The sequence below is a fragment of the Camelus ferus genome, chromosome X (genome assembly GCF_009834535.1).
Source record: "Camelus ferus isolate YT-003-E chromosome X, BCGSAC_Cfer_1.0, whole genome shotgun sequence".
NCBI lineage: Eukaryota > Metazoa > Chordata > Mammalia > Artiodactyla > Camelidae > Camelus > Camelus ferus.
Genome location: NC_045732.1, coordinates 25,699,821 through 25,715,042, shown reverse-complemented (window position 1 = coordinate 25,715,042; position 15,222 = coordinate 25,699,821). Strand labels below are relative to the sequence as shown.

At 39.1% G+C, this 15,222-nt stretch overlaps 1 protein-coding gene across 1 annotated transcript in view; it reads right to left on the bottom strand.

The window, feature by feature from the left end:
- Positions 1-4,281: 4,281 nt before the first annotated feature.
- LOC102505004 (melanoma-associated antigen B18) overlaps positions 4,282-15,222 on the bottom strand; it is a 92,714-nt gene continuing 81,773 nt past the window's right edge. The window contains exons 2-4 of the mRNA XM_032475416.1: positions 7,023-7,093; positions 5,010-6,133; positions 4,282-4,886 (exon numbers count right to left, since the gene is read on the bottom strand). Coding sequence (XP_032331307.1) covers positions 5,052-6,071 — 1,020 coding nt within the window. The 5' untranslated portion in view covers positions 6,072-6,133; positions 7,023-7,093 and the 3' untranslated portion in view covers positions 4,282-4,886; positions 5,010-5,051. The remainder of the gene's footprint in view (positions 4,887-5,009; positions 6,134-7,022; positions 7,094-15,222) is intronic.

The following is a 15,222-nucleotide window of genomic DNA, read 5'->3' as shown; positions in this document are numbered from 1 at the left end:
TCTTCTTGATGATCTCTCCTTCAAATGGCCAAAAGGTATGAAAAGATGCTTAGCATCACTAATTATCAAAAAAAAAATTGAACTCAAAACCAAAATGAGCTATCACTGTACACCAGTGAGGCTGGTTATAATAAAAAAAAAAAGATAATTAAGTGTTGGGTTAGATGTGGAGAAATCAAGCCCTTGTACACTGTTGATGGGAATGTAAAATGGTGCAGCCACTATAGAAAACAGTATGTAAGTTTCTGAAAAATTAAACATAAAACTATCATGTAACCTAGCAGTTTCATTTCTGGGTATATATTCAAAAGAATAGAAGTTAGGATCTTGAAGAGATATCTGCATTCTCATGTTCCCTGCAGCACTGTTCACAATAGCCAATTTATGGAAACAACTCAAATGTCCATCAAAGATAAATGAACAAAGAAAATGTCATACACACACACACACACACACAGACACACACACAGAGTGGATTATTATTCAGCCTTAAAAGAGGAAATCCTGCTATTTGCAGCAATATGGATGGACATAAAGGATATTATGCTAAGTGAAATAAGCCAGTCACAGAAGGACAAACACTGTGTGGTTCTGCTTATATGAGGTACCTAAAATGGTCAAACTCATAGAGGCAGAGTCAACTGTGGTTACCAGTGACTGGGGGAAGGGTTTAATGGGGAGTTGTTTAATTGCTGCAAACGTTCAGATATGCAAGATGAATTAGTGCTAGAGATCAGCTGTACAGCAGAGTGCTTGCAGTTAACAGTACTGTATTAATGCACTTAAGCTTTTTGAAAGAGCGTAGATCTCACGTTAAGTGTCTTCACCACAAAAGAAAAAAACCGAAGGAACACGAGGAAACTTTTGGAGGTGTTAGATAAGTCTATTACCGTCATCGCGGTGATGGTGGATGCTTATGTCCAAACTCATCAAATTCTACATATTAAATATGTGCAGTTTTTTGTTTATCGATTATAGCTCAATAAGCCTGTTTTTTAAAAAAGAAAAAGAATTGTAGGGAGTAGTTAAAAGAGTGTGGCGGATCTACATGTGCTGTCATGGAAATATCCTGCATTCATTTTGTTAAGTGACAAGGTAAAGAGGCAGAACAATACGTAGATTGTTAGCCGTGTATGTTACATTTATGTATTTTTATAGTATATCTACATATGAAAAAGCCTCAGAGCAGCTTTAAAACGACACACATCACGTTGTTAATCGTGGTTGCCTCTGAGGAGGGGACTGAATTTTAAGAAAAGGAGGAGATTGTAATTTATCTGTATTAGAATTTTTTGCAGCAAGAATATATGTCCTATTACCCTTGTAATTACAATATTTAAATACAGCTAACCATAAAAATAGTAGGTGTGCATTAATCAGATAAAGTAACTGATGCAACAAAGCCTACAAACCTGCAGTGGCTTAAAACAACAGAAGTTTATTTCTCATACACATAAAATCTGGGGTGGGTAGTCAGGGGCCTCCACTGTCAGATGACCCAGGGATCCAGGCTGCTCCCATTGGTGGTTCCACTTCTCAACAGGTGATCTCCGTGTGTGCTGTTGAATGGAACAGAGAGCATGGAGGTGGTATACTGGCTTTCAAATACCTTGGCCTAGAGGTGACAAACATTGTTTCTGTTCATATTTCAGTGTCACATGAGCTTTCCTAAGTACAGGTGCATTGGGAAAGTGGTCTCCCCATGAGCCCAGGAAGGAGGGCAACACAAAAGGTGAGTGAGCACTTGCATTCCCTCCAACCCACTGTTACACAGTAGGTGCTCAACAAAGACCAATTAGAGCTTGTTTTCATCAGCCCTCTTCCATTTCTTGGTGGAGTTTCTAAGGAGGCCACACCGGCCTTGCAAATCTCCAACTTTTCTTTTGAATCCTGCTACATGGGAGGTGCTTTCAAATACTGGATCACATTTAATTTTCAAAAGGATGCTATAAAGTCTCAGCAGAGAGGGCCCCCCTCCTTCACTCAATAGCACCCTTCTGAACTCACCTTTGCAATAAATTCTAGAGTCTCAATAGGATGAGAATGTTCTCCTTCTACTGAAGCACGTCACAACCCTGCTTCTGAGTCCCAGCCACTCTCAGCATGACCGAACATGCAGGACACGTTTACAGGTGTCATTAGGCACAAGGCAAAACCAGGGTTTTCCTCTGGGGCGAATACTGAGATCAGAGGCAGAAGAAGGGTGGTGAATTATTTTGATCTTTGTTGTTCAAAGACAGCATGTCTGCCAAGAAACTATATTTCTTCTCGTAGAAAGACTCTGGCTTCTGAAGAATTCAGCCTCAGTAGATGTGTGCTACACAGTGATTTCCATGGTCTTTCCTCACCTTCAATGTATGAGGGAGGCTTTGGTTATTGACCATCTAGGTAAGCTCATTCGTATGTTTTCAGTGGCTGGTCTCAAATAGCACATTCCTTCAAAATCCTACTGACGCTATCTGAGTTGTTTACAAAACTCCCCATTCAACTTCAGTTATATGCCAAGAACCAGTATCTTCTGTAAGAAATAAGACTCTAATCACCAGCTCATTTAGAATACACTTTGAGGCTTGAGGCGTGGGGGTGTGGCTGTGGTAATGAGGTTTCTAAACTTCACTGTCAGTGGTTCCTCTGGGAGGGATGGGACCTTCAAGGTACGCCTACAGAGAGTTGGACCACTCTAATCAAGGGGAAGGCAGGTGACTCTGGACTGTTTGCATCACAGGAAACAGGGTGCAGCTCCAGAGGACACAGTGAAGAGCTGGTCAGCATATGAGGTTCCAATTTGGACAGGAGGGCACACTGAGGAAGACCCAGGGGAAACGTTCTGTAATGCAGGAAAGTGCTCTGGAGCCAGCTGTCAGGGAAACCTGGGGCTGGGGACAGCAGGGTCCTCAGCCAATGAAGCCCACAGACAGTCCCCACAATGTGCTTTATTCTGATGTTCAACTTCCTTCATCAGGACTGCTTTGTGTACTTTTATAATTGTATGTGATCCTTCTTGGAGTAGTGAGAATAATAGAGAATGAAGAGACGGAAAGTCTGCCTCAGGCTGGAGATGTGGAAAAGTGTGGACTCTTGAAAAATTTGGACCAGGGGTCTAGTCCCAGCTCTTTCACTTATCAGCCATGTGAACTTGAGAAAATCACAAGTTCTTCATCTGCAGGGTGTGTCTGATAAAGCCCTATCTTGTAGGACTGTTGGAAGATATGTAATGGATATGAAGCACTTGACAGAGGAAGGTCTAAAATTTAATGAATGGCAGTTATCTTATGAGTTTTCCTTTTTTAACCACAGATGATACCACCCTCCCCTCTGGGAAGATGTATGTCTTATTAATTCAGGAGACATCACAGAATACGCAGCTTTCCACCAAATGAGCCCATGATGCTGCTTAGCAAGTAAAACTAAATAAATTTCCCCCACTTGAGGATGTTTAACTTAATTTGTCTGTCAGGGAGTCTTCCCCAGGTGGATGCAACTCAGAGGTCCTAGAATTTGTGTCAAGGACCAAAAAGTTCCTGCCTGGGTGCCTTTCCATCCAAATCACCTGTATTTTCATCATTTCTTCACCACCAAACATGGAGCCCTCCCTTAGAGTTTGGCAGAATTACACTCAAGATAACTTAATTAAATTGCCCTCTCATTGCCTTGGGATCTGGTTCTCATTCCATCTCAAGGAAGTATCACCCTTATTTCTCAGAAATTCCTCGAAGATCCTGTGCACAAAACAATTAGACTGTGCTCTGTGTTCAGTTGCATGTGAACAAGAGCACAGGACACCTTCCATTTCTGCCCGAGGAGGAGCTTTTCCTCTGGCTTACTGATGATACTAAAGTAGCTCTTAAGAGCCAATTTGCATTCCAGGATTTTGTCCGTCAGTGCTGAGAACACCTCTGCTCACCAGTCCCACAGCCTCATCTAGCCAACCACCCAGCTTAAATCAACAGGATATCTCACTGAGAGACTTCTATTTTCTCAAAACCCCAAATTGCGGATCCCCAGAGAATCTGTACTTCATTGTTTTCAGCCGGACACTCTCCCCTTCCCACTTCTCCCAACCTCCTTCCTGCCCCCTTACCTCCTGACTGCTTCTTACTTGTCCTTTAGGTCGTAGAGGCTATTTCACCACGTTCTCTGTATAATTACTGCTCCTTGACTGTAGAATTCTGAAGGCAGGGGAGCTGTGTATCCTAGTTTCACCATCTCTAACACAATAACTTTCAGAGAGCAGATGCTCAATTAATATTTGGGGAATGAACGAGCCAGTGACCATGATTGCTAGTTTGTAAACATTTTATTTCTCCTGCATTCTTTAATAAGATAAGCAAATCCAGGTATATATCTTTTATTTTTACCAGACAGCAGATTAAAATGGATAAGGGAAAGAAAAACTGCACATTTTTTACTTTTCTCCTATTCTTTTGATCCCAATAATTTTACCGTGAAAGTTTTTCACATTTCCAAAGAAATGCCTATTACCATGCCATGTTTTGTTGTTCTAGTTCAGTAAATATGAAAGGTTTCCCAACTTGTTTTACAAGATAAAACTCATCTTATACCTATTAACTTAAATCTAATAAATATGTAACCAAAATCACAAATTTGCACCTTCTACTAAAGAAACAACATTTAAACTATAACAAAAGGAAAGAAGGACAGGAAGGGGAAGGGGGAAGGGAGGGAGGAAGAAAAGAGAAGTGAAGAAAGGAAAGGAAAAGAAAAAAAGGAAAAGATTAAACTCTAAGTTTACCATATAGAATAGAAGCACAAAGATGATTTGCACTGGGTTGCCTCCAGACCCATTCTGGGCATCCACCACTTAGAATGTTACTGCTTTTTCCACAAGGAAAACAATCCTCAGACTTCACTGTTTGAAATATAACCTAAAAAAAAAAAAAAAAAAAAAAAAAGTAAAATTGCGAGTTAGCAATATACAGCTGGAACACAGGGATGATATACCCTTTCCAGTCCCACCCTGGCCCTCCACCATTAGACGACTGACACACCTTTTTTCAACCAAAAAAGTAAAGAAGAACCGGCCTTGAACTTCACTTAGCCTCGGGGAAGTTGCTGGCCATGGCCCCGGAGCGCACGCTGGCAATGGCAGCCCTGGCTGCTGCTCGTGCTCGGGCTCTCTCTTCCTCATCTCTCACAGCCTCTTCATAGCAGGATGGGAAGGCACTGGGGACCGTATCATGAACCTTGGCTAAAAATTCCAGCACTCTCATCTTGCTGGTTTCAGCATGGGCCCTCGGGCCCCACAGGAACTCATAGCGGGGAGGATCACTGTCAGGCACCTGGCGGTACTGCAGGTACTTGAGCTGCACCAAATCTTCGGTGATGACCTTCTTGGGCTCCCCATAGATGAAGTGCTTCCTCTCAGCATATACACCCATTATATTCAGCACTTCCCAGACCGCTTCTTCTGGGGCACAGTTGCCCTTCATGAAGACCACACCCAGCACAATCATCAGGAGGCCGGTCTTGAGCATGATTTCTTCTTCATCTATCGTGCTATCGAAGGTGAGATCTAGTTTGCTGACAAGGGCATAGCAGTGCCTGGTGGGATCCACTTCCTTCAAATCAACACCAAAGGCTAGCTCCATGTGCTCAGAGGCTCTCTTGAGGATCTCCTTGAAATGACACTTGGACCTTTTGATAACAAACTTCAGCATGTCTGCCTTCGTAATTGGCTCTTTTTTTTGATACTTCTGCAGCAGAAACTGCACCAGCAAAACCACCTGCTTGTTTAAAGGATCTCTTTGTGAGCCTTCGGTGCCCTTGGAGGATTTTGAGCTTTCCTCCTTTTGGCCATTGGCACCTTCACCTGAATTGGTGCACGACACAGCTGCAGTAGCACTGGAGGTTCCCTGAGCCGCCTGAGGAATGCTAGGTGTCCCAGCAGCAGGTACATTCTGAGGTCTGTCCTCGAAGGGAGGACAGAACGAGGAGGGAGACTCTCCTGCTGCTGCAGCGGTAGCCTGAGCATCCTCCAGACCCTGGATCTCAGTACAGGCCTGGCGGCGTTTCTCGCGAGCACGGAGCTTACTCTTATGACCTCGAGGCATGATGACTCCTGTCAGGGACAGCAGGCAGGAGTTCAAGCAATTAGTTTGCTGAAGAGGTCACCCTAGAAGACAGAGGGAGAGATGGTGCACACAGCCGAGGTAGAGAGATTCTTCTACCTTGGATCCAAGAAAATCTGCCTCCGCTGTTTCCCTTAAGGGTACTGTTTTAGGAACCCACGAGACAGAGGCGGGCGGAACTCTGTGGGCTATCTCTGTTCTGCAGGGCCTTATCACCTCAGTTCTAACCCAGGATACTAAACTTGACTCCTGACCAATCCTTTGACTCCTCCCTCTGCTGAATTGAGACTGTCCCTTCAGACCAAGGCTTCCCATCCCACAAATTCTCCCGGCGGAAGTGGGCGGGGGGCCGTTGGGCCTAACAGCCACACTTGAGCCACTCGGAGTTGCCGGTGTGGGTGGCGCATTTCAGGATAGGGCGGGAGTCTGTGGGGCCGCCTCAGTCCTGGGAGGAGTGTGTCCTTTCAGTTCTAACAAAGATTACACACCTTTACATCTGTTCGATCCTGGGACTCCTCCCTCTGCCGATAGGAGGCCACACCTCTCAGACCGAAGCCTCCGGCTCCTCAGTTGGTGTGGCGGAAGTCAGGGAGAGCACTTCCGGCCATGCCCACCTGAGCGTCCCAGTGTTACAGCAGGTGTGGGGTTCTGGGGGCTTCCTTCTCTGTTCTGGCCGTGGGGAGGTGAAGGAATCACGCAGAGCTCACTCAGCGGTCTTTCCTGACTCCTGACAGGGCCTGGGACTTCTGCTGAGCCGAGTCAGCTGGCCTCAGACCAAGGTTCTCATTTCCCTCAGAAACCCACAGTAGGACGTAAAGGGGAACTCCAGCCTAGCGGCCATGTCTGAGACCTCCCGAGACTCACAGTAGGGGGCTCTGTGTGGCTGCTTGTTTTGGAGTGGGTTCTCCTGTCAGTCCTCACTCCATGTCTTACCTTGACGCCTTGTAGGTGCTGAGCTACTTCTCTGCTGACGTGACACGGAGCTCATCAGGTAAGGCGTAAATCTGTAAATAATTTAAGGAAAATCAACGTCTGTACAATATTTTACCCACCATGAATAAGCATAACATATTGCTTTATTTGAGACTTCTTTTACCTAAGTTTATCAGTAATTTTTAAAATATTTGCTTCTGTAAAGATTATGTACCTATTTGATAGTTCACCTTTTAGGTATATTTTGGATATCACTGCTGTTTTGAATGGTGTATTTTTCCATTACATATTCTAATTAGTTATTTATTTTGTATGCTAAGAGTCCTGATTTTGCTATAGTGATCTTCTATACCAGCTTTCTGGAGTTCCTTATATATTTGAGTTTTGGGCAGCTGATTTCTTTGGAGATTTTAATTAGAGAATTACATTATCTTTCTTTTCATTATTTATAACTTTTATTTTGGTATTCCTGTGTACAACTGTATACTGGCTATCCAATCCAGTCTAGGTTTGAACAGTAGAATAGGTACCATACCTCCATGTCCTCTTCGAACTTTACTGGGAATGTTTCTAACATTTCACACTTAGATATGTTTGCTTTTGACTTTATATGGAAATTCTAATATAAGCTTTTCTAAAAGTTATTACCATGGACTGGTGTTCAGTTTTTAATCTGAGGTTTTTTATTTAGTCTTGCACATGATCAAATGCTTTCTCTTCTTTATCTGTTAACATAGTGAGTTCCAATACTATTTGTTGACAAAACCACTCTAGAGGTGATACTCCAATTCTATTACGGGATACATAAGGTCTGTAGTTTCCTTTGTGGTGATGTTGGCAGTCACTGAGGATCCTCACTGCCATCTGTTAATCCATTAGGGGCTGCTGAGTTGTAATTCTCTAATTCTGTCATTCTTTTTCAGATTATTAGCTGAAATATATTTATAGGTAGAACCTTCTATTATCCTCTGTTTTGTTTTCTTGAGGTAAGCTTTGCAGTGGCCCCATTTTACTGCCTAGAGAGATAGATAAAGAAAACTTAATCTCTCTTTGTCTAATCACTATCAGAAAACTCTTTAGCCCAAAATTGTTTTATATTTTTTGTAATTTTAAATAACAACAAAATCTTGTTTGAGAACTAAACCAGTTAATAACTGGTGGAATAATTCATCTGTTATTAATGATTATCAGTGAACAGCATTAGAATAATCAATGTTTAGGCTCTAGCGTTGGTCACATGACATGTTATTTGTGACTACAGATAGTTGTAATTTTAGAAGATATAGAAAATTTAACTATGATTTTTTCAAAGCTAGCTTTCTTTGAAGGGGGTACCATTTCTGTGTTCTTTCTATATAACTAACCAGTCATTAAGCTAGTTGAGTTTAATTTTTTTTTAGTTTATAAGTTCTAACGTGGATATGACCAGTAGTATAAGTGTTATTACTATCTTAGCTTATACGAATGTAGATGTAAAACACAAACTGTGGCACTCTTTCCTCTGGGTTCACAAACATTCAATATAGAGCTGTCCTAGTGGACTTCATATCAGGACTCTGTGAATGTAGTCAAGGCAAAAATATCTGATTTATTTGAATAAATATGCTAATATGTTGTCTCAATTTATTAAAATAATTTTTCCAACCTCTCATTTCACTTGTTAGTAATTAAATATTTAGATTTTTGAATGAATATTTCTTGAATAGGTAACATTTTGGGACCTGTTTCTAAATTAATAAGCTTGGAAATATAGACTGTTATAGAGCAAAGACAATCAAACTGTGGGTAAGGAGTCTTAAGTCATAAACCAGCTGTTAGAACTATTTTAGAATCTTTATCAATTATAGCCTCCCTCTCCCTCTGTCCTTCTGCCCCTCCTGCTTCTCCCGGAATGGTATAATAATGCCTTCTCAAGCAGAAGTCGTCTTGAGTGATTTGACCCCAGACAGTAACTTGAGCCTTTCAGTGGCTGAAGACTTTGTTCACCTTTACTTTCTGTTACAGTCCAACTTGGACAAATTGTCCACACTTACGCCTGCTACTTCCAGTACCATTGCAAACATTTCAGTGGTCACACTGCCAATGAAGGAGAATTTCTGAAGGCTTCCTCATCCCCTTGCTTCATTCTCTCAGACATCAGCTCCAGCCAAGATAATGTTGTTAAGGAGAAACAGGACATATTAGAGGAATGGATGCCCTGTCTTCAGTGAGCCTAATACCTGTGATACTATGCTAAGACTGACAGCCAGGAGTCCCTTTGTCAGATTAAGAGAATTATAGTTTGGAACACTTAACTTCGCCACTTGCCAGGCAACCAAGATAACTGAGTAGAGAGTTTATTTCAGTAATAGAATGTATTAATACCTCCTAGTAAATAGAAGATAAGGAAGTGTCAAAGGGTACATGTTACTGAGTCAGGACCGGGACTAAGGTGAGGTGAGTGATAAAATAAATAAATTTTCTTTATTTTAAATAATCAAGTAAATAAATAAAAACATCAAAGTTTTAAATAAAGACAGGATCTGACCCTGCACTTGTACAACCTTGAGAGTAAGTGCCTCACTTGTCTAACCCTATTTTTAGCCAGTGGATTGTGTTTTTATTTAAAAGTGATATTTTCTTATCATGGATTTTGGCATTTATTTTGATTTTTTAAAATATTGAATTGAGATGTAATTTATCATGATAACTGAGATTTTTTGGTCCCCTCCTTACCTTAAATTTTGAGCTCAAGGTGAATAGCTCACTTGTCTCACTCCAGCCCCAGTCCTGGATAGTCTTTAGTGTTTAATACTGATTCTGGCCTCACACTTTTAAGAGCATCATTACTTAATTATACCTTGCCTTGTTTTAAATTTTAGGCATCATTACACTGTGTGCCTTTGTGATCTTGAGCAATAAAATTACCCTATATGAGACTCTATTTAAAAAAAAATTCTAAGGATATTCTTTTTACTGAGTTTGGTGAGATGATTAAATAAAAGTGTATATGAGAAAATATTCTGTAAACTTTACAAGTTACTAGTAGTTTAGAAATATTTATTGGGTTGAAACTTTGAGAAAGTCCTAAAAATCAGTCTTGATGCATCCTTTGAGAAACCCAGTGGGTTGATTTTCCATTGCTGCATAGTAAGTTATTACAAACTCAGTTGCTTAAAAAAACTAACACCCATTTATTATCTCCCAATTTTGTTGGGCAGTAGTCTAGGTATAGTTCATTTGTGTTTTCTGCTCAGGTCTCCACTTTCAAGATGTCTTTTTGGCTGGGCTGCATTCTTATTAGGAGGCTCTGGGCAAGGATCCACTTCAAGGATTCAGGTTCTTGGCAGAATCAGGTTCCTTGTGATTGTAGTACTGAGGTTTCTGTTTTCTTACTGGCTGTCAGACAGGGGCCATTTTTAGCTTCTAGAACTTGATTGTGTTCCTTGCCACATGGCCCTCTCTATTTTCAAAGCCAGCACGGAAGAATCTGCCTCATGTAGAATTGCAGGCACTTTGAATCCTTTTCACCAGGGAGAAGGAGTCTTGCCCCTTTTAAGGGCTCACTTGATTATGTCAGATCCATCACAGATAATCTCCTTTTCTTAAAGTCAGCTGTGCCTTGTAACATAACCTAATCATGGAGTGATGTCCTATCACATTCACAGGTCCCTCCTGCACTCAATGCAAGGGGATTAAACAGGATTGTGAGCCATTGGGGGTAATCTTAAAATTCTGCCTATCCTACATAGAAAAAAAAAGAAGATTGCAGCATTTCTGACCATAAAAGTAACTGCAACTCCCAATTTGCATATACTGTACTAAATTTAGAATGAAACGTCTTTAAGTCTCTGATGCTATGGCTTGTGGGTTTTTTCACTGTTGTTTGTTTTTACCTTTTTTGAAACAGTTGTGCCTGATGGCTGCTAGCAATACCAAATACTCGGGTATTTGGAGCATTCAAAATCTGATCAGTTAAGAGGTTTTTTTTTTTTTTTTTTTTTTTTAATCTTCACTCTTAGGGGAATGTTAGAACTAACTCCCTCAGTGTATGTATGTGCACTCCTGGGGCAGGTAAGAAAGGGAAGACAGGTTATCAACTACTACAAGACGACTGAGAAGTATCCTAAGAAAGAAGTGGTTGTGAATGGAAAAATTTAATTAGCCTAGTTTCCCAAACTTTTTAAATCTAAGGTGTGTCTTGAATTATAGAATGGGGCACGCAGGTTTCCCCACCCTATTCTCTAAAACTTGATCTGTTATTGAGCCACAAGGATATGAGGGGAAAGAGTAAGGAGGAAGGGCAAATATTTTAAAATAAAATAGTAATAATTGTTTATTTATTGAGGACCCACTGTGTTCAAGGAAGTGTGCTGTGCCCATTATTGTACTTCACCTGGGTTATAGGTTTTGTTTATTGGATTATATAGGCAAAGGAACTGAGGCTCATAAGATTAAGAAGCTTTCATTCATCCATTTATTCTTTAGTTACTAAAACAGGAACTTGATCAAAGTCATGAAGATACCAAAGGCTTAGATTAAACAAGAGATAGGGAAGAGGGGTGTTAGAGTTTTTTTTTTTTTTTTTTTTTTTTTTTTTTTTGGTCAGATGTGGCAAAGACCCCTTGACAGTAGATAAGCAGCTTTATTTAGTTTTACGTATTGCATTCAACCCTGTTCAGTACTTTCTGTTTTAGCCTGTTCTTTTCTTTGTTTTTTCTTGATAAGCAAAATGATGGTTTAAAAAATTAGTCCCCATTATAAACTAGTATTAAAGTCATTATAAAGAAAAAATTAACATGATATTTACTGTAAGGACATTATTCATGATAGAATCATCTTAAGTATTCAGTTGAAAAGACCCATAGGAATTATGCTCTTAGCTTAGCTCTTTTATTTAAGAGAAACTATGTTGTTTTTATCTGGTGAACAATTAATTGTCTTTGTCATTCAAGTCAAAAGTTGAATCTCAAAGTTGGATTTATGCATTCTTATAGCAAATGAACATGTTCTGATTTTATGCACTTTGTATACCAATTTGACTTCATATATTTCATTCCGACTCTAATATTTTTTCTGAATACAGAACATTATATGCCTTAATTCAGCAGTTATTTATTGGTAAATAATGTGGCTACGCACTGTGTTGGGAGCTGAGAATAAAATGGTGAGCAAAATGTGGGCCGACCGCTGCCTTCGTAGAGCTTATTATCTAGTGGAAGAGACAGATGTAAATCCAATAGACACATATATACATTTATTGCACATTGTTAAACGTTATGAAGGAGAAGGACAGGGAGATAAAATAGTGAGATACTATCTGATTCAGTAAGTTTGGGAAGGCTGCCTTAACCTAGAAAAAGGGGTATATGTAAGTTAGAGTAACAAGGATGGGTTGAGGTTTGAAGACTGTTCCTTAAGGGAACCGCCTATGCAAAGGTCTGATTGAAGAATAAAGTTGGTACACTCAGTGGACTGGAAGATGACCACTTTGGCTTGAGTGTAAAAGTCAATGGGGAGGGGGTAGTGAAGTTTGGGTTTCTTCTTAGATGCAAAATAAAACCACTTAAAGTTTTAGAGCGGGTGAATGACCTGCTCAGATAAACAATTTGTAAAGATCACTGTGGCTGAAATGTAGAAAACAGATTAAGGGAAGCAAAGAAAACAAGGAAAAAACACGTAGGAAAAAGAATTTCGGATACTTATACAGTATTCCAGTATTGTGACATTAGAGATGGAGAAATTTGGATGGATTAGAAAGCCATGTACGGGTAGAATTTGCAGGACTCGTGTGCTAGTTTGCACATGGATGGTGTAGGAGATCATAATGTCAAAAATGCCTGCTTATATCCATGGCCTGTGTGCCTGCTTTCATAGTTGCATCACCTACTGAGATTGGGGATTCTTCAAGTGTACAATTTACCAAGAGCGGGAAGGATAAGAATGGATGTAATTTGGTGGTAGGGTGGTGAGTTCAATTTAAAGAGGGCTGTGTTTGAAGCACTTTTGATGAATATTCAAGTGGAGATGTCAGGAAAGTAGAAATACATATGAAGCTGAATATTAGAGGAGAGGTCTGGGCTTGAGGTTCACATCTGAAGTCACGAGCAGGTATTTGAAAATGGAAGCAATGAACATAAATGAGATTGGCAAGGAAGAGAGTACAGAGTGAGATAAAAAATGTGAAGGCAATCCAACACTTATAGAATGGGTAGAAAAGCATACTCATTGTATAATATTTAGAATATATAGAAAATAATTTAGTCACCAATAATTCTATTGTGCATATATATAGAAATTATTATTTTGGTGCCAGAGTTTATAATTCCAATAAATATCCAATAAACATTTTTACTCTTAATTAGCAGAGATGATAAGTTCTTATTCAGTGTTGGTGAATAAATTAATCCACTCATAATATTGTTAAACTACAAGTATAATAAAGTAATGAATAAATTTATTCTATAAAGAGTTAAACCTATATACTCAGTAACTCTCATTATGGTGTCTAGAGAATTTGGTGAAGTTCAGTTCTGTACTATATTTGCTTCAGAAAAACTCATTTCACCACTTGCAAAACAGCACAAAGCGTATGTTCTGTTGATGGTGGCATCAAGTTGCTATGTGAAGGACAACACATTAAATGTACATTATGATGGCAAAGTAGAACAACTCATTATCGGCTTTTCTAGACTGAGAAATTTGTGTTCCTATTAAAACGAATATTAACTGTTTTTTTTCTAATTTGATTTCAATTTGAAAAGCTTTTAAAAATGTCAATGTCTACAAGCATAATGCATTTTTAATGCACCTAAAATCTATTTAAAAGAAAAGAAAATGTGTGCATTGTACTTATATGCAAATGTGAAACTGATGGCAAAGCATATTGTGATTAATGTGTAATATTTGGTGTTTACATTAGAGAGAAATTACATTATAATTTCAGTGGTACGTAGTTTATGGGGCCTGTTGCCATCATATTATGTATAATGTAAGATACCAGCTGAGCCTTAGGATGAGTATGATATTTAAAAATTTATTTTCTCAGAATGAAGCAACAAGCTTTGAAGTAATTAACTTCTTTATGGCTTTGAGTCATGCTTTTCCAAAACTTAAGAAACTCTCCAGAATTATTAAATATCAGGTTCCATTACATCTACATTTAATGTTTTGATGACTGTTGAGCCATATGTACATTTATTATCATTTTAAGGAAGTTATTTATAACATTGGGCTTCTAAATAAAAGTATTTACTATTAAACTTTAGTTTTAATATAGATCTTTAGATATGAATTTTATCTTAGCAACTCAGTTTTTATGATTTGATATTTTTAAAGGTGTTGAAGAATTTAGCTAAACAGTAAGAAATCTGTGAGATATTCATGGCAGTGAGGTATAGGATATATAGATAATAAAATATATATAGAGAAGTATATAATACAGAGATAATATTTTAAAATCTCAAAATGATTTTAACCAACTGTTTCCTTTTATACTTCTACGATGCCAAACCATTTACTATTTGAATGAAACTAGTTTTTGTTTCCTTTTCCTGATTCTTGGACTGATGCCTGGATAAATAACTCAAAGACAGACACCAAGAAAGAAAGGTCATGTAGCAGTGACCAAGCTGAATTAGACCCATCAACTTCAAACAAAAACATGGAGAAATTAAAGAGAGGAAAACCAAGTAAAAGAAAACAACATACATATTTTATGAAACACTTGCAACCCTGGTGCAAGCATATCAATCATAACAGCAGTCTGTTCCTTGACAAGGTCTATTTTGGACCATTTGCACCATTGTGTAGCAATAAACACACAATCAAGCATATCCATAATGGTGGTGCTACAACAGAAATTTAGGAAAAAAAATTTCCACATGAAATTTTTTCTTTGCTTTTGTAAAGAGGAAATGCTTTTTTCCTTAGTTGAAGACTCTGTACAAGAGATACATTACTGAAATAGAAAAAGGCAGGTTTTTTTGTAAGGAGAAGATTTGATATGGCTGAAAACTGCCCCTAAATAGAGGAAAAATGACTTACATTACTTTAGTGTTTTCAGGCACATCGTTTGATCATCTCAATGCTGAGGAGTGTGGGTATATATTACTCTTTTCCCCATCGGACGAATGAGGGAAGAAACTGAGGCACAGCTAAGCTAAGTGAATTGCTTGAAAGGTGTCGAACATACATTTCACAGAGCATAGTGGTAAAAATT